This window comes from Chaetura pelagica, unplaced genomic scaffold (genome assembly GCF_000747805.2).
Source record: "Chaetura pelagica isolate M959 unplaced genomic scaffold, ChaPel_1.0 scaffold101, whole genome shotgun sequence".
NCBI lineage: Eukaryota > Metazoa > Chordata > Aves > Apodiformes > Apodidae > Chaetura > Chaetura pelagica.
Genome location: NW_009952564.1, coordinates 4,091,790 through 4,116,879, shown reverse-complemented (window position 1 = coordinate 4,116,879; position 25,090 = coordinate 4,091,790). Strand labels below are relative to the sequence as shown.

At 38.4% G+C, this 25,090-nt stretch overlaps 1 protein-coding gene across 1 annotated transcript in view; it reads right to left on the bottom strand.

Moving 5' to 3' along the window:
• Positions 1–9,553: 9,553 nt before the first annotated feature.
• ALCAM (activated leukocyte cell adhesion molecule) overlaps positions 9,554–25,090 on the bottom strand; it is a 34,670-nt gene continuing 19,133 nt past the window's right edge. Inside the window, exons 8-15 of the mRNA XM_009993356.1 lie at positions 21,973–22,085; positions 20,951–21,086; positions 20,742–20,875; positions 19,532–19,664; positions 18,757–18,795; positions 18,345–18,462; positions 11,460–11,576; positions 9,554–10,011 (exon numbers count right to left, since the gene is read on the bottom strand). Of these exons, the coding sequence (XP_009991658.1) occupies positions 11,489–11,576; positions 18,345–18,462; positions 18,757–18,795; positions 19,532–19,664; positions 20,742–20,875; positions 20,951–21,086; positions 21,973–22,085 (761 nt within the window). The 3' untranslated portion in view covers positions 9,554–10,011; positions 11,460–11,488. The remainder of the gene's footprint in view (positions 10,012–11,459; positions 11,577–18,344; positions 18,463–18,756; positions 18,796–19,531; positions 19,665–20,741; positions 20,876–20,950; positions 21,087–21,972; positions 22,086–25,090) is intronic.

The window sequence follows — 25,090 nt, the reverse complement described above, 5'->3', positions numbered from 1 at the left end:
GGGTGGGGGGGGGAGGAGGAGAAGGGGGACAAGGGGATAGAAGCAACCACTTCGAGTTTCACTGTTGTGGATTTAAATCAACTCATTTTTTGTGCTACATCACAGTTAGGCTCCCTCTTTATTGCACAAATTATTTGCTTGGTCATAACCTCTATGGATTTTGTCCTTCCTCAGATAGCTTTTAGTTAACCCATGGGAGGAAGCCGAGATGTCCTGCTGGAACATAGGTCTTGTATTTTAAGGTCTGGACAGGAAACCTGCTGATAATCCAAAGCACCCATCAAGGGTAGTGCTTTGTAATCCATCAGATAAAGAGTGAGTAGGATGGTGTCTGCAAAGAGATACAATTCAGGAAAACAAATTGCTGTCATGTGCACATTCTTCATGCAGAAGACAGGAAATTGCTTGTACTTAACTGGAACCAGGTAGTGGTATCAAGGCTCAAGTAGGTGATTTGCCTCACAGGGCATGTAAGCTAAAGGGAACTAGTGTGAACCAGATAGCTACAGGGGGGTTTGTCTTGCAAGGCTACCTTCAATTAGGTAACTATCAATAGTACCAGATAAAGCAGAGACTGTTTAGTACTGATATCAAAACCACTGAATTTGAGTACAGATAGATTGGAATTTGAACAAATGGAGAAGTAATTATAGAAGCAGGTTGCTCATTTGAGAGGAAACTGGCTAGAGAAAAGGAGGAATAAGGGGAGCAAAAAGGTGGGTTCAAAATGGAAAAATGCAAAGTAAGATAAAGATCAGGTAAAGGACAAAGGAGGGCAGATTTTCCAGCAGTGAGACTATGAAAATTTACAGATGGTGGTATAGTTGTCTCACATGCCCAAGGACACCAAGACGCCAGCAACTCACTGTATTGCCCATCAGGTCTGCTTTGAAAAGGCCTGGTGTGGGAGGGTGGAGCCAAGAGGGATAATTTACACCTTAATGTTAATTGGTGTGGGGAGAGAGGGGTCACAGAGATGTATTTCAGTAGTAGTTGTGTGTAGTTAATAGGCTTTAACAGTAATAATCAGTAGCTTTGTAGCTATGTGTAGTATCAAACCAAATTAAGTAAATTGATAACAGCCTGTTTATTAATTAAGTTATTTGATGTATTAATTTTTAGTAATATGTTAATTAATCAATAAGCATTATTTTCACTGTCAGTTATGTCTCAAGCCTGCAATGTAAAGGGAGGAGAGTGAGATCCTGAAGCAATAACCTAATTCTGAAATTGGACCTTGTGTGACTGTTTCTCTGCAAAGCCTGAGACAGTAAGAATGTACTGCAAACATATCTTAAATACCAGTCTGGTTCCTCCACCTTTTAGGCTGTCTTCCACAGTAGTCTGCAATATTTTGAATTCCTCCTTTAAGGTGATTTATATAATTTAAAAGCTCTTTTATTCCCAGTGGTAGTTCATTAGTACCTACATGGTCAAAATTGTCCAGTTGCAAATATTTTGGTTCTAGTTAGTTTCAGATTATGGTACCTGTTTGGGAGCTAGGGTGGGGGGTTGTGAATTTTTACTTGGAACTTTCTACTCAGCTTTCTAAATCTGTTGGGAAGCTTTATAGCTGCCTTTGCAGACAGGGTTGTTTTGTGGGTTTTTTGAGTAGTATGTTATTTTTGTTTTCCTGTGAAATTAAAAGATTATTTTTTAGTTTCTTTTTGAGAAAATTCTCATTTCGGCTTTAATTCCCTGTGAATCTTTTCTCATGACTCTTGGTCAGCTTTAATGTCTTATGAGTCATTTCATTATTAGTTCTGTCTCGGTTCCTCAGCTCCTGACAGTTTCTCTGTTACCACCTCTATCCTGCTGTGTTAGCTTTTGAAATGGCCAGAAATTAGTGTTTTTCCCATGTGGATGAGCATCAGTGATACATATAATGGATGTGCTGTTTGTGATCTCTTCATACCAAAATTCTCTCCAGGGTGGCAGAAACAGAGAGGCTGTTTTTCCACTTAGAAATTATCTTGCCTTTGCCGTTTAGTATAGCCATGTTCACTGGTTCTTTGGCCATCTCTCTTCCATATGCCTGGCCAGCAACAAATGGCTATGCCTTGTATTTCAAGTGGATTAATTAGAGATGGTGAATAATTTTTATGCCAGATTCCTTATTATACACATCTTGTGTCAAGTTCTAGTTGGATGAAAGAACTGAATAAATTAAAATAGCATTTGAGAAGGGTTTATTACTTAATAATACCTTGAAATGCACTTGAATGCTTTTCCTCAAGTAAATTTATGCAAATGCTTTTGCATTGAAAGCTGAATTATTATAATAAAGGCTGCATTATGTACAGTGAAGAAGCTGAGCTATTTGGGTTTGGTCGCCTTATCAGAGTTGAAGAGGCTCATCTGCCCAGCCTGATTATTTTCACAGAGTGTAAGAAAGCTTTTTTTCCTCTCAGTTAATCTCTGAACTCTGAGTTGAATTGAACTGATTGGAGAAATGCTAATGTTTAAAGAGTTGTCTTGGTACCTACCGTTACGTTGAGACTGGATTAGTGCTTCAACAAGTTCTGCTCATGGTACTTCTGCTGGACCAACCATTAGGCCTTCCTTTAAAACTTTGGAAGCACATATATCCTGCTAAATGCCAACTCTTTGCATGGATATTGTAACAGTTAAAGTTATTTTTCAGCGTTTAAATCTGCTGCAGCTGGGATGAGATGGATTTTTTAATTTGTTGAATTTACCTCTGTCCAATACTATAGATCACTCCCTCTCTGGAGCTATATAATGAGATTTGATGGCTTCCTCCCTTGGAGCTGAAGATGGCTGCCTAGGGTAGCAGCTTTACAAAGGAGAGCTCTGAGTGTCTTGGGATCCAGATCCATTCTTGGTGGTAGCTACTAGCACCTTTCAGCTAGAGTTAATATAGAAAAGACTATAGATAACGAGAACAGAACGAATGTTTGAATAAGAGTTCTGCACTCCAGAGAGAGCAGCAGCAATAGCATCAGGATGGACCACTGCACCCTGCCTCAGCACTATGTCCTTGGATGGCAGTGAACACAGCAACAGTCCCAGCTCAACACTCCCTTTTTTGCTGTTTTCCTTTTTTTTTTTTCTCAAAAAAAAGGATTTGCACTTCAAATAGATTTAGCTGTCAGTAAAGATAACACTTAGTGAGTTATGCTGTTATCTACCGGCAATTTCACTCTTCCCATCTCTCCCTCACCCTTTTTTTGAAGGACTGAATGACTGATTTTTCAGGCTGAGGCAGTGTGAAGGGAGGTGGTCCATGAGTGTTACTTTCTTAAGACTGTCTAACCACTGCTGGCTTTTGTTGCCAAATCTCTATTTCTTACCCCCTGCCTACCACATGTGTAAAAAATTCAGTGAAAAACCTCTGCTTCTCCACTGTTCTTCCTGCTGTATTTTGGATTAGGAAAATCTGGGACCCAGCACTGTGCAGAAGACATGCAACAGACCCAGAGTGCACTGCAAAATGGATTAGTTCAAGGTACAGCAAGTGGGGGTTAGGAAAACAGTGTGTGTAGAATTGAAACTACCTTATTCCGCACACTGATGATCTTGCTAACTTTAATTTTAGCAGAAAGTCTGTCGGATCTGCTTTCAATATACTATTTCTTTCTGTTTAGTAAGTGCAGTCACTTTGGCCGGTTGTTTGTTGTGTGTGTTTACTTTTTTAAATTAATGGAAATGAGTGTGATCTTTCTTTATTTGGAGTAATAAAAACAGAGAGAGCTTTTATATTAACATCACTGAAATTGAATTTGTGGAAATATTTTGTCTATATATGAGGGTTTATTTGATTCTTTAATTAATTTCATTTCCTGAATTTAGATTAAATTATGTTCTTCCTTCTAAATGTATTCTGTTGTCCATGCTAGACTAGCTCTTCTCGTGATGGATGCAAATATTAATGACATCTCAGATCTGGTGTGCAGACATTATTGAACACTTAGAACATAACGTGAATTCGTATTTGCTTTCTAGCTCTGGAGAAAAAATATTGTCACCAGTGATGTACCTACACAGATGATTACTTGACTGCTCCAATTTGAATCTCAGGAGAAAAAAGGATTAGGATGGTGTTGGAGCTGAGGGAAGCATTGTACCTGTTCATCATTTGTCGTCAGCCTCTTTTCTAGGTAGACAACCAAAGTCTAGGTAGACAATGTCCACGGCTTTCCCCTCATCCAGTGGATGGGTCACATGGTCATAGAAAGAGATCAGGTTGGTCAAGCAAGACCTTCCTTTCATAACCCCATGCTTGCTGACCCTGATACCCTGGCTGCCCTGCACTTGCTGTGTGAGCTCACTCAAAATGATCTTCTCCATGATCTTTCCCAGTACCGAGGTCAAGCTCATGGGCCTGTAGTTTCCCAGATCCTCTTTCCAGCCCTTCTTGTAGATGGGCATCACATTAGCCACCCTCCAGTCATCCAGGACCTCCCCTGTTGACCAGGACTGTTGCTAAATGATGGAGAGGACCTTACTGAGCTCCCGCATCAGCTCCCTCAGTTCTCTAGGGTGGATCCCATCCAGCCCCATAGACTTGTGAGTGTCTGGGTGCAGAGGCAGATCATTAACTACTTCCTCCTGGATTATGTGGGGGTTGTTCTGCTCTCCATCCTTATCTTCCAGCTCCAGGAAGCTGAACACCTTGGGAGGAACTGGTCAGACTATTAAAGCTTTAATATAAGCTTTATTTATATATAGGGAAAGTTTTTCTGACTGAGGTTGAATATAGGTTTGTGTTGAAAGATGGATGCTTTTTCCTAGAAAAAAGTAAATGGGCAGAAATGGCTAGATTTAATCTGTTACTTCTTAAGAGCAATAGCACACTGCTATCTTCCCTCTGCTCTCTCAAATACAGGGATGGATAGTATGCAATAAATCTTTGCATCAAAACTGCATGGACTGAAATATATGAAAAAAAGATCACATCCTTAAACAGAAGACTGGTGCTGGCATTCCAGTACAAAGATTTCTACAGGTATGACAGTGAAGCCTTTGAAGTGTGGATTAGGTTTAGTGCAAAAATGAGGGAACTCCAGAACAATGGATATGAACATGTAGAAGGTCAAAGCATGGTAAACTTGGTATGGTTTGTTTTGTGTTTTTTTTCTGTTTGTTTGGTTTTGTTTGTGTGTTGTGTTTTTGTTTGTTTTTTTTTTTCTTAATTTTCCTAACAGTTCACAGGCTTGTTCATGTTGTTTATTTTTTTGTTAAATGGCTGATTTTTATCTCAAGGTGCTTTGGCTTTTATGAACTAAATGTCCTACAAACAAACATCTGATGGTGAGGGCAGCAGAGAATCAATCTATAGAGAACAGGAGATGGGGAAAGAAGCACAAGGACAGGGAATAGAAGATGATGGAAGCCTCAGCTGGAACACTTGGTGGAACATATGAAAAGGTAAAACATTTGGGGAAGGTGCGTTTGTGTAGAGAGCTATGTTACTGTTTTCTTACTAAGGAAACCAATTTCCCAATAATTTGTCAGGCTTTACCTTTTCAAGCTGAAATTCATTACTACATCAAAGTGAATGCCTTGCTGCTAACAGAATAAAGGTCTCTATTTAGAATGTCAATGAGAAAAATGCATGAATTACAGGTCATTTAAAAAAAAAATTGGAAGTGGCTGGGATTTCACCTTAGTTTTAAAATTGACTTTGACATAATTTGATAGTAAGTAATGAGCTTAGTTTCTGATTCTCCAATAATTTGAAATGTAGTAAGTCATTATTAAACGTCTGCTGCATTACACATGAAGCATAACTAGTTGCAGGATGTATGTGGTGGGCTGGTTGGCTGGCTTGTTTGCAACCTGTCTCCCTCCCTCTCTCCCCTCCTGCTGTAGTGAGGCGGTGCCCTTCCTCTCTGGCAGAGGAGTCAGCTGTGCTCAGCACTGAATTACACCAGCTTGAAGAACTTCTTTACTGTGAGGGTGACAGAGCACTGGGACAGGCTTCCCGGAGAGGTTGTGGGGCATCTGTCTCTGGAGACGTTCAAAAACCATCTGGATGAGTTCCTGTGTGATCTACTGTAGGTGATGCTGCTCTAGCAGGAAGGTTTGACTAGATGTTCTTCAGGGTCCCCTTCCAACTCTGACCACTCTGTGATTCTATGGGGATGCTCACATTTCCAGAAGAGTGCAGGAGCCCTTCAGGAGTCGGGGAGAAGCAAATGATAACTAAAAGTGTTTGTACCTCCTTTGTTTCCTCCATCTTCCCCTGCCTGGAGGAGAAATCTGTTTGAAAAAAACCTGTGTAGGGCAGTTCTTGGAAACAGACACATGGATGGGGAAGCATTTTCATCAAAAGAAAACCCAGAAAACAGTTGCACAGATGTGGTTGACACAGGAGGTCATGATCTCATTTCATATGTCACTGCTTAATCTTAGCTGAGGTAATTATATACATATGGCTGGCTAAACATGAAGTCAACAGGAAGGTATCCAGCTACATGTGGTACTACAAGTAAATGAGATTTAACTGGAACAGGCAGCAGCTGAGGATATTAGGTGAGTATCAGATGTTCCCTGAGAAAATGTATCTTTAAAAAAAGAAAAAGACAACAAATTTACATTTATTCATTCTTTATCTGTGGGCTGCTCAGTATGGATAAAATTCATGTTAGCATCTCATAATGTTCAAACAATGATCAGTATAGAATTTAGAGTTACTATTTGTGTATGTATTTCAAAACATGACTGAACGAAAAATTCTGTCCAGGAAAAAATGTAACACGGCCTAAACTATCTCTAGCGCTGAGTTGGTGCTGGCAAGTAATGGATAATATGTAGATGAGCCAGTGGGGATCATGTGTTTAACTGGTAAGCATTTAACCCTGGTTAAGGCTCTGCCCAGCAGCTAGCCCCAGTGGCACAGAAGCTGTATGTTGGTAAAGCCCTAGAAAGGAGGCTGGCCTGCAGCACCCAGAACCAGGGCAAAATATCCCCAATGCTTTGCCTTTCATTGTGTGCTCCTTGGTCCCCTCCTTTTTTAATTTTTTTTTCCTTCAGAAGGCTTCACCTGGTTACACCAAGATCATATTTTTGTGCAAGTGTTTTGATAGCAGCTCACATCCCCTGTGGTACAGCTGTTGTTCTGGTATTACTGCTTCTGGAGACTGACAGAGCTGCCTGGGAAGCCCATGGGCTATTTTTGCAGGATGCTGCTTTTGCAGTGTGCAGACAAATCTGTTGGGTTTGTTCCATGCTCAGTGGCAGTTTCCTGTACAGCCATGAACAAACACCACAAGCTGCCTTCAATTCCCAAGCTTAAAACAAGAGGGCGGCCCTCTCCCCACTCCCCCTTGCTGTGCTTTTAAACTGTTTGTGAGCAGGGTTGATTTTTTGGTTTGGTTGTTGCGGTTTTTTTCCTCTGAGTGTTAAACTCAGGTGGGGTGTACAAAATCAGATTTGAACAGGCCTCCCAAGATTTACTGCTAGGGATTTATTTATTTATTTTTAAACCAGGTCACAAGTGGAGACCTGCATAATGAAATTTTGGGTTTCCTGTGCCTGCAAGGCACACGCTTTTCTCTGAGTGCATGTTTATGCTCTCTAGGTCCTGACCTGCTACTTCACAAGAAGGCCCATCCACGCACACCAAGCTCCCTTGGGCTTCACAGGACTTTTCATCCCAGCCAGACCCTAGGGAGGTGTATATGCAAGCCTGGAGGCAGCGGCGGCACGAGGGCCAGGTAAGGGCCCTCCCTCGAGTTCATAGGTGCTCTTGAAAACTGAGATTTAAGACAAGTGAGTGAAGACATACTTCAGTTTTATTGTTGTTTAGGCATGGATAGAAACATTAATTCTCTTGTACTCTCGGTTCTTGAAACGTGCCTTTCGTGAAGTTGGAGCAGCGAAAAACCCCGCTCCTAGGATTGATGGTTTAAAGTGCATAGGAGATCTAGCAGAATCCCAAAAGGCGAGGAGTTGTTTTTATTCCTTTTTCTCGTAGCTGTAGAAGTTGAAGGACTCATTTTTTCTTCTCCTCTCCCCTGTATTCCCCAGACAGTGGTATGAAAATTTTCAGCCCTTCCCTATGCTTTCCCTTACGGTCTTTGGAGGTCTCTTCTCTCTAGTTAAGAACTATTTGTAGTGTTATAAAGAAAGACAGGTGGCTGAGAGTTTTTCTTTTCTAAAAAAAATTGTATCACTTGGCAGTGTTCTCGCACCAAAAGAAAAACGATATATTTGTATATAAAGTAATTTTTGTGTGTTCACGTTTTATTTTGGAAAAACAGGTGTTTAAAAATTTTAGAATTTTTTTAACAAAATTCTAAAGAGAAAAAAATCACAATATTTACAGAGATAACAGGATGGCTTAGCCATGCAAAACAAATTACTTTGGTTTTTTCCCCCATTTTACTTTGGTTTAAATATTGACCAGGATTATATTTGTTTTTTTCTTTTTGCCAAATAAAACAGTAACAAATCAGAGTTTAGAGGCATGTAAAAGGATTTCCCTCTAATATTTTATACAGCATAGAGTTTATAGGACATCTTATGTATTTAATCCATGCCAATGCACTACAGGAAGCTTTTATTAAGACATCAGTCACTACTGCCCAGACATTTAACATTTTACAAATTTACAAGTAACAGTGTTCTTCTCCCCCTAAATAATGCAAAAGTGGCAAAATACATTTCCTAACGTCCATCTTCTTCATTATTTATTTATTTATCTTTTATTTTATTTTCTTTTATTTTTATTTTTGCCTACCAGTCTATAAAAACTTACTTTTTCCCTGGATATTTGTAAATGCAAACCTGATGTACTGCATACTCAACTGTTCCTCTCCATCAAAGCTGCCTGTTACTTTCTTCCAGAAACTAACCTTCCTCATAAGATTAAGCTTTTCTCCCATAAGTACAACCTTCTATTGACCATTTACCCTAAAACAATTTCTTATCAGTACCATTCCAAAAATTCCCTCAAGCATAAAACATGTTTATAAAGTTACAAACTTGAATGTAACTAAAGATACATAGACATTTCATTGTTACAATTATATGTACTGTTTGATAAATTAGGTACCAGTTAAAAACACTAAAATTATCTCAAGGTGCATTCAATATCTGTAGCATAGTTAACAAAAACACACAAAAAATATATATATATTCTATATTTGTGGGGAAAAGAATGCAGCTTTGATATGACCACTTATTAAAAAGAGTTTCCAATTCTGACTGGTATCTTTTTGCAATGAAGAAAAGGTAACACTACTTTAAGGCTGCGGATAACATAAAGGAATCAAAATTAATCCAGAATTCCAGCTCCTTATCCTATTTCTAACATGAAAGACAACTGATAACGTATCGATAAAATGTGTGTCTTGCTCTAGAAGAAAAGGGTTACTACCCACCCTCTGTACATGGGCTAGGAATTTTTCATTGTGTTCCTTGCTCAATACCCAGCCTTCCCTGTGGGAACTCTTTATTGCCTTTCTGGCTCTTTTGTTTTGTGTGGTGTTTTAAACATTCACTTCTATTAACATTTTAGTTTATTCTTGTCACCTTTCCTCTTTAAAGTTATTTCAAAGAATGAAAAAGGAGCTCAACATTTTCCTTTAAGACAATCTTACACTCTAGGTGCTTGCTACACAGCAGAAGCTTCACTGATAACAATCAGAATTAGACAGGTACCTGCTTAAAGGGTGTCATAAAAACCATTGAAATCAAACCATTACACTATACATCAGATTAACAGCAACTCCCAGAACAAAGCCTTACAGTGTATAAAAATAGCTACGTAAAAAATTTACATAAAGGCAAACAAAAAGAAATCTTCAGTGCAGACATTTACAAAAAAATATTTCAAACAGAACACAGCATGGTGACCTATTATCATGGCTGTTGCCAAAATTAGTTTGTGGGTTTATTTTAACTTGAGATAATTGTGTCTAAAATCTTTTGAAAATTTGGTAGTATGATCTGTTTAATACTTGAACCATGAATAGCTGTCACTTCTTTGTATATGTTTAAATACAATCCACGTTCATGCTTCGATTGGTCTATATGTATTCTCTGAAAATATGAAAGATAAAGCCAGTTAGACATTTTAAAATTTGTTAACCAACATAGCCACTCAGTATCTAACTTTCAAATAAACAGCTGCGTGAATAGTACTTTCTTCTGCTGTTCAATGATAAGAATACTTTCATGATAAGAATACTTTCATGTTAAGAATAGCTGTTGTGGTGTTGTTCTTGGTAAATCCAGAAAGTTTATCTGGTAAGCAATGGACTTAGGAATAAGCTTTCCTTTATGTAGATCTACTGATCTGAAGAAATAAAATGAGTAAAAGACCATGCTGAAGCCACATGATGTTATTTGAACTCCTGTGTTCAATAAATACCCTCAGCTTACTTCAGCTCCGCCTCATCACCTCAATATTGCAATGTTGCAGAAGGTACCTGGTCCAGAAAAAATAATAAAATAAAACAAGCCCTAACAAAACAAAACAAAAGTCCAAAATTTCCCATAGGGTTGCAGTAGAAATGCCAGGTATTTACAAATTTATTTATTTATTAAACACCCACATTTATTTTCCACTTCTAAATAATTGCACTCACAGCACACCACCCCTGAACACTTACTGCTCTCATTTTTAAGAAGAGTTGATGTCTAACTCAAGAAACCTCAGTAAGTTTAGCTGGTTTCCACACTGTTGTGCTACTACTGTGATAATTTAAAACGGCCTTAGATGGTCAGAGAAATGATTGAAAACTACTTTCGGTACTAAGGGGAGAGAGATGCAGCAGTTGCACATACATATGCAGTAGTGGTGTATATATATGTGAACACCGGGTGGTGCTGTTGGTGCTTCGTAAGGCTCCTGTAATTCCTAACAGAACCTGCACACATCTAATTATTTGCATAGAGTTTATTGTATATAGATACCAGCTGGGGAAAGCTTCACAACTGTTGCATTGTTACTTCCTTAATATACAGTGTCTCTTTCCAGGATAAAATCCATAATAGCAGGAGTATGTGAAATCTTGAGTAAATGAATGATTTTGTTCTATGGAAAGTTATATGCCCTTTGTCATGAATAAACCTGACAAAGGAATTAGAAACACTTGCTCCCAGTAAGGGAAGAAGATTCCTGCGAATATTTTAAGCCATAACTCAAAACCTGAACTGTACCTAAACAGTCTTCATATCTGCACATATCTACAGACATGCATACACCACAGAAACTTGTATTTTCATTTCCCCAAGTATGTGGATTAAGATAAAGCCAAGTACAAAGTAACATCTGTATGTCAGGCTTCTTTAACATGTGCATACACAAGGATGAATTTGTAACTGGCCAGGGGCCTGAGTCTGTCTGTCCCAACAATACAGCACTCAAAATCACACCACTGCCTCAGCTCTGTGAAGTGAGCAACAGACTGAGTTATCACACTGACCAGGCATGAACAGAAATGATGGACAAAGAGATGTTAAACATTGCAGTATGAAACACTTACCTGGAATGATGACTGACACATTTTTTCTCTTAAGTTTCAGATTTATGATTGTTTTCTTCTAATTTTTTGTTTTCTTCTATATTTCCAAGATCTTTGTCTACATGTTTTGATGCTGTCCTATAATGACAAATTAAAGTCATGTCTATAGCATTTTGTTCCATCCTCACACTAACGACTCTGTCTCCTCCTTTCTTGGTAATACGTAAAATTCTTACAGTTCTGTTCTGAGTAGAGCAATCTGCTTTCATGTGTCTGTAAGCAGACCAATAGCACCAGTTCCCCCACCAGAGTTAGCACCTCAGGAAGTACTGCAGTAAGGCTGCGTACGTGTTTTACTTCTTGAAGAATTCAGAATCATTCTGAGCTCACATTTAAAAGTCTAGTCATAAAGTTAAACCGGTTGTGTAGACCCATGTTTCTTTACGAATGTAGCTTGTTTCATTAAATGAGTGTTTGCTTTCAGGCGTACTAAAATGTTCCAAGTGTGGCTAAGATACCTTGATCAACATAGTCATCTTTTGTGTACTTGCAGTCATTGACTTTCAGAGCCCATGTTGAACAGAAGCTCTTTAACTGCGAAGAAATTAATGAAAATTCCATCAAGACTTCAAAAAACCCACTCTGGCTTCCAGATCTGTGCTGACTATGACTGACAAGGTTTGGGTAAAGAAGAGATCGTAAAATATTCAAGGAAAAAAAAAAACAAAAACCAGGTATGCCTCATTTAAAATAGCAGGTTTTCTTTAATGCAAGGAGGGGAGATGAATTAATGAGTTAAGTGCTTAGTTTAGCTTAGCACAATAAAACTACTAAGCCATTCATTTAACATGGGAGTAGCTTCACTGTCTGCCAAGGTGAAAGATTCCTGCAGTGCTGCGATAACATTTTGAAGGCTGTAATTTTTAAAATGTAAATGGGCAAACTTGTTTGAGTGGGGAAAAGTAAATCCCTTGTGTCAAAGCAGATTATCATACCCCCATTTTCTCTATGGATAATGTTTCCCCTACAGAAAAGTAACGTCTGTTGCGACAAATTCATGCATATGCTCACCCTTCCTTCAGGGGGAAGGCCCCCAGTGACACTGACTTGCAAAATACAATGAAGACACAGGTTAGTAAGATAGTGTGACATGTCACGCTGACACCATGCAGGTATGTCCCTCCCAAAACCACAGAGCTCATGTTTTGCTAGTGGAGTGTTTCTGTGCACATCCTCCATCTGAGCGAAGGCCGCTAAGCACTGTGTGTGCCCTGGGTTGGATGAAATAGCCTGGAAGGGAACTGTTCAGAGAGTACAGTTTGGCTCTTGTCTCAGGAGACCTTCTGATGGGGTGCAAATGCATCCAACCCTCAACACCTCTGGGAGCGATGCTGAAATGCTGCTCTCTGGGCTGGGCAGCAACGTGTGGGTGGAGGGCTGGAGGTGTGAGATTCTGGGCCCAAAATCCCACCAATTACACGGAATGGGACCATTGTACAGTCTTTTTGGTTTTAAAGTAGATTATTTTCTGAGTGGCTGTAAAGTAGCATTTTTCCTTTTATGAGCGGTTTTAGAGTACCTCTGTTATGTTTGTGTGGCTGACAGGAAGGTGTATGTGCTGAAAAAACTCACTGCAAAGATCCAAACTTCTGCTTAAGGCAGGCAAATTTATTTTTTAAAGTGCTGAGATTATATCATAGAGTAACTTGTGGTAAATTTCTATGGTATAGCAACTTTCTGCTTTCTTCTGGTATTCAAAACCTGAAACTTGTGATGCGAACAGAAAGATGTAAGATGCAATGAAGGAGAAAATTCAATGCTTTGGTAGAGACAGACCTTGTGTGATCTTAACTTTTCAGAAATCCTTTTCATCTATTTAAAAAAGAAACAAACTCTGAGACAAACAAGTATCTTAATTTTTTCTTTTTTTTTTTTTTTTTTTAATGAAAAAAGTATTAGTTTTAGGTAGAACACAGGATTTGGCTTGTCATGTGCCTAATGAGTATTTTCTATAAATAAGCCTTAGAAAATTTGAGACAGACGGAAAAGAGATGCAAAGCTGAAAGAATCAGGACTCAGGCAATTACCTGAGCTGAAATGAGTAGGAGGTGAGAAAGCACTTTACATTCATACCCTCCACCCTTGTGTACCTGTTTATATCTGCTCTCAGAGCCAAGAGAGTGGGCTGGACAGACTATTGGCATGGCTTGGTGAGTTGTTTTGTTGGTTTTTTTTCTTTGGCCTCTTACCAAGAGTTTTACAGTGCCCAAAGCAGACTGAATTTCCCATGACCTGACACTTAACAGCAGAGGGAACTCTTAGTAACATTACTTTCCTTTGACTAGGTTAAAATTATTCAATGACTAAAACTGACAGGTTCTGCAATGTGGTCAGGTTTTGATTATCAAAGTGTTTTATTTTAGTTCTGCGTTCAGAGGAACTGTTCCCCTCACTAAATGTCACCTCTATTTTCCTACAGCCAAAAGGGATGAAAATGGGAGATTTAAAAGGCAGCACTCTGACTTTGAAAGAGGCAGGCAATCCAGAACTCTTTTGGAGGGCAGTATATACTGCCTGCTTGAAATGAGAGCAGCAGCAGTTTTTCACGTCTGACAATCAGATGGATTTAGATTCTGAAAGGCAGCAGTTTAATTCTGGTGGTTCAGTGGTCTTGCTGACTTTTTTTTATTTGTTTTCTTCCCAAATTACTCATATCTAGGCAGATTCACTACCTCAGCAAAAGCAATACTGCTGCCTCTTTTAGTGCTATCTAAATAGTGTTATTAAGACACAGAAGAGTAATTTTGCACTGAGTTGCAGCAGTGTGATCCACTGGCAGTGCTCTGCCAAAGCAGAGGAATAGGCGACCCTGGCATGGCACCAACCCTCAGGGCTCAACAGACGTGGCCTGAGTTTGTAACAGAGCAATGGCTCAAAACATCGTTTCCAGTCGCTTCCTAAGCTGACCTGAGGCACAGGACAAATGGCCAGCTTAACATTCAACAACAGTTCCTTACTTTTCCTGTGCACCAACTGCTGTCAGCCTGCTCCATTTGCAACTCAAGAAGGAAATCCATGCAGCTGGGCAACTCGGTCCGAATGGGCAGAAATATTCCTGAGTATTTGCCAAAAAAGGGCAAGACGTATTTGCCCAGGCCATCTCACACACTTCATTATCTACAGCTCCACAGAGCCCATGCCTTAGCATGTTCTGGCCATACTGTTCTGAGGAGTGAGAAGTTGTTTGTATGAATATGAGTTTACTTGTATATCTGAAATATTTTTTTAAAAATTCATTTGTAAAACATGGATCATTCTGAGCCCTTGCTACAATTAGGGCTCATGTTTTACATTTGTCTATGCTTGCTCTTCAGGAAAGTAATTATGCCCAGGGAATCCTAATCAAAATCTGAGTAGTACCAAAGTGAGGTTTTTAGGGTTTTTTTGAGTGTGTGTGCATGCTGAGGGGCTGTTATATATTCACGGACTTTGTTTAGACACTGTTCATAGCATTGTTTTTAATATAAAGTCAGTCTTCCATCTCAATTATTTTGCCTGCAGTAGAGTAAATATAGACTGCATATAGGTGACAAGGAAATTGTTGCTGGGTTTTAATTCTTGATTTCTTTTAACCTCACAAGTCTAGACCCCACTTTCAAGGTGGGGCCCCCCCACTATTTAAGAAAGAAAATCTGCAGTGCTTTTTTGTCTTCATTACCCAAGCTTGCAATAATGATGGGCAAGAGAATACACATTGAGTGTAGTTCTGGGTGCTGAGGAAAGTGTCACAAGTTTCATCAAAGCCAGTTTTACTTTTGAAAAGCTTGTGAGATGATCAGCTACACTGTTGCAAAATATTTTCTGCAATTTATCTACAACCTCTTTTTATTTACCCCAATCTTGCCTTCCACTTCCTCCAATTATTTTCACATGTCCATCAGTAGGAAGAAAAGCCAGAGATAAAAGAAAAACATTCCAATCATCAAGAAACTAGTGACCACTTTCAAATTTGTGCCATTTTTTGAAAATTTTGTGACAGGAAGTGACACTTCCAGAGATGTTTGTAACTTTGTATTTTCTTTGGAAGGGAATTACATGAAAATTAATACACAAGAGTATTGTTCAGAATATACCACAAGTTTCCTACATATTTAGCTTGCTAGGTTTGGATTAATATGCTGGTTTCCTGTAAAGTATCAGAAAAGCAGAACTGTTATTCTTCAAGTGTTCAGTTTCAGAGACACTAGTAACATTCTTGATTACCCTGATCTAAGAAGAATTGCAAGCGTTTGGTGTGCCCTGAGGATGAACAATCTTAATACTGCTGCTGTGCTTCAGTTTGTCCACCTGAATTTTCCCTCAGTCCATTTTAAACCACTTTATCCTTGTGATCTAGCCTCATGTGACTTGAGATTTGTGCACCTCCAAACCTAAGGAGCAAAAATTGGAAAAAGGTCCAATCCACACACATGATTTTCTTTCTAAGCCTTTAATTTGTGCTGTACTCTCAGCTGATTCTGGCAAGGTGAAAACTTCATATATGAAGGGTTTTGAGGTCTGACAAAAAAAAAATTGAGAGAGATTCCGAAGTGCTAGATTGTATTATGTTCAGTGCAAATTACCTTAAAATACCCTTTTTGGAAAAAGGAGAAATCTGTAGATAACAAGTCTTTGGCCTTCTGCTCAGATGAAGGAGAAACTGCATGCTGTGCTGGGTAGCCTCAACTCTTTATTCAAGAGGGGGCTGGTTGCAGGATGTAGAATACAGATGAGTCCCTGAGTTACTGGATAACATTAATAGTGAAAAGAATATATGGCAATACTCAGCTTTTGCTTCAAGTGGAACTGAGGCAGTGAATCTATTCATGTATTGTGAATATATTGCAAGGCTACAAGTATAACTCCTACTTAACGTGGATGACAAGACAATAGAAGATTATACAAACCACAACAACAATAATGAAAAAAAGTAATGTTTTTCTTGCCTCGGCAGACTTGGAAAGTTCTGTGCTGCTGCCTTCAAAGACTTTCCTTTGGCGTCACTTTGGGGATAGAGATTATGTGAGTTACTGATCAAGGGCGGGTTCAAAAATTAACTACTAACTCTTGGCCTGTATGGAGATGGAGGGGCTGTGATTAGACACGGGTTGTGTCTGAAGGTGTAAGGTACTCTTTGAAAGGTCTACTTTGATTTCTAGGCTACAATTTAGGATGAAAACTTTGTCGGAATAGGTACTGACACTCTGCTCTTGCAAGTCCCGCGTGCAGAAAGCAGGGAGGATAACAACAGAGCAACTTAAATATATGCTGAAGAGATTGTCAGTGATGATGCACCAATTAAGGCTTTCAGAGGCCAGCAACCATGCATTGAATATGAAGACTATTATTTAACTGTAAAGGGATTTTCATTTTGTTCCCAGTGAACCTGTCTAACCAATTACATCTCTAATTTTTACTCTAAGCTTGTAGAAGAGAAATTCAGCATGATGAAAGGAAGTGTCATCCATTTAGAACGCACTGTATCCTATCTTTGAAGCTGGAAAAATTATCTTAAGTCATAAACTCATCTCATCCAATGAAATGCTATATTCTAAGACTTCTGTTAGCACTCCTAACACTGCATAATGGCACAAGAACTCTACCTTCTCTGCCCTCCTTACACCCAAACCCAAATAACAGTTTCATGATTCCACATTCTCATATTCAAAAGGAAAGACAAAAGAAAATTATTCTGGACACTCTCACACAAGTACCAAAGTGTGGGAGGAGGAGCTCAGCATTATTACTACTTTTTAATTTCTACCAAAAGAAATATAAGTTTTGCAAAAAACAACATTTTTTGCCCATCTGATATCTGAATGTCGTTCTGTGCTTGGGTAATTTATAGCCATTCTTTATTTGAAAAACCTGCAAAACCTGCTTAGTTATGGCTGGAGAAAAATCCTTATGTATTATCCAAAAAAGTATTTTCAAGCAGATCGAAAATCCCTTGTTGTACTTTCACATCCATTAAAATACATTTGTTCATAGTAAAATCCCACTGGTGTATTTCAGATCTCATTTGATCTAATTTTAATGAAAGGTCAGAAAAAGAACAACCACAGTTTAAGACTGCTTCTGTATGAGTACTGATATGTGCATGTTATGCCTAACTACCTTAATCTTCTCTTAAGAAGCAGCTATAAGGAACCCTTCAGAACAAATCTGCCCTTGGTTCTCCCTGGAGACAAATGTATGGGGGTAAGGCCAAACGACACACAGTCATTGCCATCTTTAAAAGGATGGAAAAACACTTTTACTTTCTGAGATAATCCGGTTTATTTTCTAAAGTGAGCCTGGGTGATAATAAAAAGGAACTTGAAAGTAAGCAGCCCTCACTGGCTAATCCTGTTCTATGTGTAGGATGTCCAAAACATATTGATTTGGATTGATAGCTTCTAAATCTTCAGTAACAGAAGGTCTATCTTTTACCAATTTTAGTTCAGAGAACTGAAAGTGTGTGTGTGTGTGTGTGTATGTACAAATGAATTAAGGATCTCTCTTCTCCCTGTCATAGTTTAGGCTTATTCTGTAATTTATTCCATTTTCTAGTACCAGTAAAGTCACACCAAGGGAACACCTTACAGTTAAGTAGCAGGTACTGTATTTAAATGCAAGAATCAGCCCTGACTTGGCTGTCAGTAAAGAGAACCTCACTACAGGTGATGAGCCATGAAAAGTCTTGGTGCCCCACCTCCAGATGAATCCCATCAGAAGTACCAAATTTCTCTATTTAATGCACCTACTACAACAACCTTTCCCCACTCAGACTACTGGAAAGCTGCAGGAAGGAAAACAGGTAAACATTCATTTCTAGTTTGTTTGGTTTTTTTCCAATTTAGCAGCAAGTTTTCCATAAATTCTTACTTTGATTTCTTCACATAGAGCCAGTAGACAACACCTGCAACCAGAGCAGCCAGGAGAAGACCGACTACAATCCCCACTATTAGCTTTGCCTGGTCATTAACCTTTTCACTATTGTCATCTGAAGCAAAGAAGAAAAGTTAATGAGGTGACCTATGATAAAGCAAAGCATAACACCATTTCCAAAGAATTTTTATCAAAAACAAGAAACGAGGTCAGAAAATTAAAATAAAAAGAATATTGTTATGAGATGTACATTTAAAGCTTAAAAAAAGTCACATTCTTGGTCAATCATGGTTCCAAATATTTCTAATTGAGTCCAACTCTAAGGGACTGTGGAATTTGTTCAGTGACACTACATAGGTCTTGAACTGAGACAACAGAAAGGGCAATGGAGACAGAAAACCATACATACCATTTCTATCCTCTGGCTCATCATATTCTGGAATACTTACTGAAATGAAAAACATTTAAATTAAATTAAAGACAAAATGTGTTATACTTGAACAGCACCTTTAATTGCCTATTTAGAGCAATGACAGAAACACCGAAATTTAATGCAGTGTTTGCTAAACAACAAAGTAATTTATCTTGTCTTTAAGCAGAAGTCTTTCCTGCATAACTATAATATATCCAAATGAAGAATCCTATTCAAAACCTGTAATAATAATCTCAGAAATAGTTCTGCCTGAGCACTTGTGCTACTCTTCCACAGACTGTATCTTCTCACCACCTTTCAGCATGGAGAAGTGACATTTAATTTAAGCCCAGTATGGCAGATTTCTCTTCTGAATCCAGTCATACTAGTAATAATGTACTGGATTTTGGAGACTAAAAGATTGTTAATTAAGTAATAAAGACTTCCACCTTCAAAAAGAATGTATTATTTTGCAATATATTTGTACTGTTATGTTGCATATTATTTACAGAAGTAAATAATAGATTGCATACATGAAATAGGTAATCAAGAAAGTAATGAAGACTAATTGACTTAATCCAGAAAGCTATCAATACAGTTTACGTACTACTTATGCAGAGTGGATTTACAATTGCTTGACTTTAGATTAAAAGGTTAAATATCTTAGTATCAACACTACTATGCAGATCTACTCTTCAGATGAGTGTGATGTGTGGGTTAGTTTGTGTGAAACTACGACTTAAAGGAAATGGTCTTTAGCAGACACACTCACTAGCAGAGACATTCAGGGAGGTCACAGTCCTTTCTAGCTCATTTTCTGCAATGCAAGTTAAAGTCACATTTTCCTCAGGAGCAATTACAATTTTACTGGAAAATCTTCCATTAACATATTTGGTCTCCTCTGTCTGAAAAGATATAAAATGAAGATTAGTATCCTCCAAAACTGTGAAGACCAATACATTACCTGCTTTATACACTTAAAGTATTCAAAGGGAAATAACATTCAACTAATATTTCAGTTTTCCAAATGATAACAATAGAAATTAACACATTATTATTTTGCTCTACACCGTTTTTGGACTAATACAATATCCAGAGAAATTTGTTATCTATCACACAGCTTCAAGACGATTTCAGGCCTATAGCTTTGAGTAAATGGTCTAATTTTGACAGTCACACATAATTTCTGTAGGATTAAAGCAAAACCTAATGGAGTAATGAAATCTATGGGAGCACCGTGCATACTATTTCCAGTCTCTGACTGCTTATATAGATGTCTCAATTATTTTTCCTGCCAAGGCAAAACATGGCAGAGCTTTGAATATGATCTAGTAATCAATATGAAAATACATCAGTTTGCTTATTTTCCAGGTAATTTTCCTGCTGCATATGCGTACTCCCCATCACTCCCCCTGGATTATGACATTATGGTTCTGTTTCCAATTAGCAACAACAGGTATAACTGTACAAAAACAATTATAAAAATTAGGATAAAACCTGCAAAGCCCATAAGAAACTATACTGACCATATCTACTGACTTGCAGTTACCATATTTCATTACATTTCATCGAGTTAATGCCTACATCAAGCACCCATTTGCTTTCAAACATAGGTTCTACAGTTACATCATTATTTGTAAATTCTTTATGCAATGGCAAAATCACCACATTACTCAGATAAAATGACTAAATACCCTCACTTAAAGATGCGAATTTCATTTGTAACCTTTTTCTTTTCTTTCCAGCTTTGGCTTGTAGCCAGTGAATCATCTTTGCCTTCACCTTCTCTATTCAGAAGACCTTTATACTCAGAAATCATCTGTGTAGGAACCACGTGGCAACAGCTACCACTTAACCTTCTCTTAGATAAATGAAAAGGACTTAATTTCTCTATTCTCACTACCTGGAAAATGTTCCTTGATTTTAAATCACCTTTTGGTAAATAATCTTTTGGTGAATAAAGTAATAAGAAAGATACTTGCTTTATTTATGATGCTTCCACTACCAGTAACTGTCCATTGCACTGCTGGTTTGGGGAAACCTTCCACATGGCAGACAATTGTTTTAGACATTTTATTTGTGTTGGTTTTCTTTGTCATTTTGATTTGAGGTTTTCCTACAATGACAATATTACAATTAACCATTTTGTTTGAAAAGGTCATTTAATAGTAGTAACTATCTGCTCCCTTACCTTCCACAATAAGTTTAAGTGTCTTTCTTTTCTTTAACCCTTCAACCTCTTGTAGAGTAGTTTCACAGATGTAGTTTCCTGCATCTTGATACTGAAGACTTGAAAATGATGGACTCGTTTGCATTCTCGTATTGTCCTGATAAAGTAAGGAGTTATAGTCTGTGATTCTAACTCAAAATACAATAACCTCTAAATTACAGAATTGACTACCACCAAGAGAATTCTTCACATGCTTTGGTAGACTACAGCCTTACTCTTAAGTATTCCCCCAACAACCACATTTGTGTAGCTGACAGCAACACAACATGAAAAATGGAAACTACTGAAGGTTTACAAAAGCCACCTCCCTTCTTCTTTAACAACCTTGCTTACAAATAAAGAGCAGAGATGGGATTAATTATTAGCTCTGAGCTCTTCTCATAGGCTGGCCAAAACCAACTGCAGTAAAAGTTGTTTGAGAAATAGACAACTCTCCTCTAGGAACCAGGTTTATGAGATCAACATTTGCTACTAAACAACCATCAGGTATTACTTTTAGTTTCCAGCAGTACAGGTTTAATTGAAACACATCATGTATGACAGCAACCTTTTTCACCAGTCACTTAACACCAGTTGCTAACACCTGATGTCTCAACCTACCTTGCCCTTTTATTGGAACCGAGACTAAGCTTGCCTCTGAGAAAATGGCTAATAAAGCCAAGTTCCTCCAAACAGACCTTCCTTCTTCGAGGAACCTTATTCTCAAAGGGCCTTGAATAGACCATTTCAAAATAGTTGTCTTTGTGCTACAGCAAGCATTACTTCTCTCCATATGAAAACTGAGCTGATAATTACAGTAACTGATTTTCAGTCATCAACTTGAGTCAGTAGCTCTCATTTTAGCAATGTGTGTAAGACCCATTTTAACTACATTCTTTGAAAAGCCCAATGAACAACTTCCTTCCTTCCAAAATGCTGAAGTAGCAGCAGTAATATGAAGAGGTGAACAGTCAGATGAAGTGTGAAGCAGATGAATTACTGACCTTTATCCAAAACACAGTTGCATTTCTACTAGAAGAAATCGTGCATGACACAGGAAGGGCCTCTCCAATCTGTTTTGTGACTTCACCGCTAGGAATAAGCTGCAAATCCAAATCTGGGACAGAAAGAACATTTGTCAGAAGTTGATCTCTGAAAGCCTGGCCCATTTCAAAGGCTTACTAAGGGAAGAAAATGTGACTAATTGCACTAATTAAATTCAAAATTTCATTTCTTCAATAAAAGGCAAGTCAATTTTACAAGTAAGGGAGAATACAGTATTGTTCTGAAATAGGCACTGCAGAACATTCACATTTTTGCTGTAATTATAGGCTAACAGGAAAAGCAAAAACTCACTAATCACTAGACAAATGGATACTTTTTTTCACCTTACACTGCTGAAAGAATGACAGAGAAGGTACAAAAAGCTGAAGAAGAATGGATGCATATAGGAGGTATGTGCATCTTGAAAGGGGAGGCACAGACTGATTGTGCAGGAGCTCCATCTCTCAATATGCCTCAGTTTTACTCTATTATTCAACTGCTTTTGTCTCTGTTTTGCAGGCCAGGACTGGAGTGGAAAGGAAGGGCCTAGCAAACTCTGAGCTGGTAACAACCTTGATCTGTGCATATATAGGTCATCTTCCATCCTGTCTGCAACACTGCTATGAGCTTGCTATGGGCCAGGCAGAAATGTATCTTCAGGGGAGGACTTGTGCAGGTGAGGACAGATTAGCCTAAACAGAAGATGTAGAAAAGAAGATAGAAGGACAAGGGGTAATTTTCTCAAATCTGTTAAAATAAGTTGATATTTATCCTCATCAGCTGGTGAGGATGAGGATGGTCGATACAGGATGCGTGAGACATGATGCTGACTGAAGGGATGAGGCTGGGGGTCCACGCATGAGGAGGCCCTTTGATTTATTTGTTTGTGTTTGTAACATGAAAAGCCATTTTTGTGTAACTGAGAGTCCAAGCTTTGCCTGATCTGTTTCAGCTCCAGGGAAACAGCAGTCAGTGACAGCTGTGTTTGACACAAGGCAGGGTGAGAGCATAACAGGGTGACAGTATCAGAAAGGTCAGGAAATGCTGGGCTAGATTTTTCTTTGTATATGGATTTGGTGGGCTAGCAATTTCTTTTTTTAAGAAAAAGAAATCCTACCCTGAAAGATAAGCAGAGTTTTGCTTGCCCTCTCACAGTGCCTTGCCTGTAAGCCAAGTTTTCTGGTTGAATGACTATCACAGATGCTCACACACACACACACAGATTCAAATGGTGAGCACATATGATTTCATCAGGAATACAGTAGTTGCTGGAAAAGGACTACAAAACATCCTTTTAGTTTTTAAACTGAATTTACAAAAAGCTTGCAGCAAAATCACAGTTGGCAGAGGAAAAGTGAAACAGTGAATTTTCCTTAACAAAACAGTGAACTTAGCTATTGGCTTCATTCAGTGGTTGCCCTGGGAACACCATTATAATTAAAGGCAGAACTTCAGGGAACAACTCAGGTCCATCCTGTACTACTAGTCTGCATTATTATCTGTGTTACAAGTCCAAGGGGTCACAAGAACTGTACTTTCATCTATGCATGAGTAAAGTAGAAAATTCATCAAAGAGATAAAATGGCATTTTGTTTCTGTATTCTTATGGGCATTTCTCCCCCTACCTCCCCAGACTAGTAAATGCAAGCAAACTAGCAAGATTCTCCAGATCTTACCATTGTTTTCATAAGGGGAAAGAAAAAACAAACCTCAGCCAGTGATCTTTTTAGTATATAGATTCAGATGGTGCATGTGATGTATTTCTTCTTGCTTCCTACTCTTGAGCACAAACTACCACTGCAGAGGGGTGGCGGAAGAAAAAGCTAACAATGTATTCATTTTTCCTGCCTCTCCTTCAACATCTATTCAAACCTCTTGTTCTTTGAAGCGAGATAGCACCTCAAGCCCTAAAGACCACTGAAGACTACACAGGAAGAATTCCTCTTACATATACCACAGGAAGTAGAAATTTATTAAAATGTTGACCTTCATCTCAGGCAAGACTGACACTGAGCCCAGAGCAATACTACAACCCTATCTTCCTTCAGGGTAACATGCCTGCACCCCTCCACTCCATCCCTTTTTGAGATATAACTGAGACTACAATCCCTCTCACACAGTGGTCTCAGTTGCTATAGAAGTTAAGGAAAATATCCAGTGTGCAAGATGAACTGCATAGCTCAGAGCAGTATTTGTAAGATGATTTATGAGAGAAGTATAGAATTAAGCTACTTTTTAGCACAGCATTCCCTCTAGGAACGCTCCGTTGAGCAATTTGATTTGGATTAATATTCTGCCAGTTTATCTGTAGGGTCCACAAAGAAATGTGACATAGGCAATTTTACCTCTCAACTTACATGCTCCGTTAGTAAATAATCTCTTCTTGCTACAGAACTATGAGGAAAAAATATTTCTTGCATACAAAAGACTGTCAAAGTTAATTTTCCTCACCATTGAAAGAAAAACTTTGTTGCAAGAATTTTCCATACATTTCCTGTTTGATTTTGAAATGTTCTTCATAAACAAATTTCTCATCAGGCACAATTTTCAATATATGCTAGCTCTTAATGTGATCTCACTGCAAGTCTTGCATTGATTTCACTGCTGTCTGTGCATACCAACTAGCACAGGGAGGAGGCAAAGAGTGCATTCCACATGTATTACTACATCATGTGAGACAACTATGGAATTAATGTGGCAAAGAGTGGACCAAACATTTCTGGTTTGAAACTCTATTTCACATATAGGACAGGCTTGCAGCATTTACAGAAGGCCTCTGATGAAATACTGGAAAAAAAATGGCTGGAAAAAAACACAGGCTGGAAGTTGCCTGTGGTCTGAACTCCCCAAATATACCAGCAGACAACCAGAAACCTCCCCTAGTATACTCAGAATAGAAGATTTTTTTCCATGCAACATCCTAAAGGTTATTTCCCCTTTATTACCAATGTGTTTATAAGCACAAGAAAAGACTATAAAAAATAGCTGTTAAGAAACACAAATGGTAAATCTCCAAAATCTTTGAATTTACTGCAAGGTTTAGAAATCTTTTTCCCTGGAAAACACATTTTCGTAGAA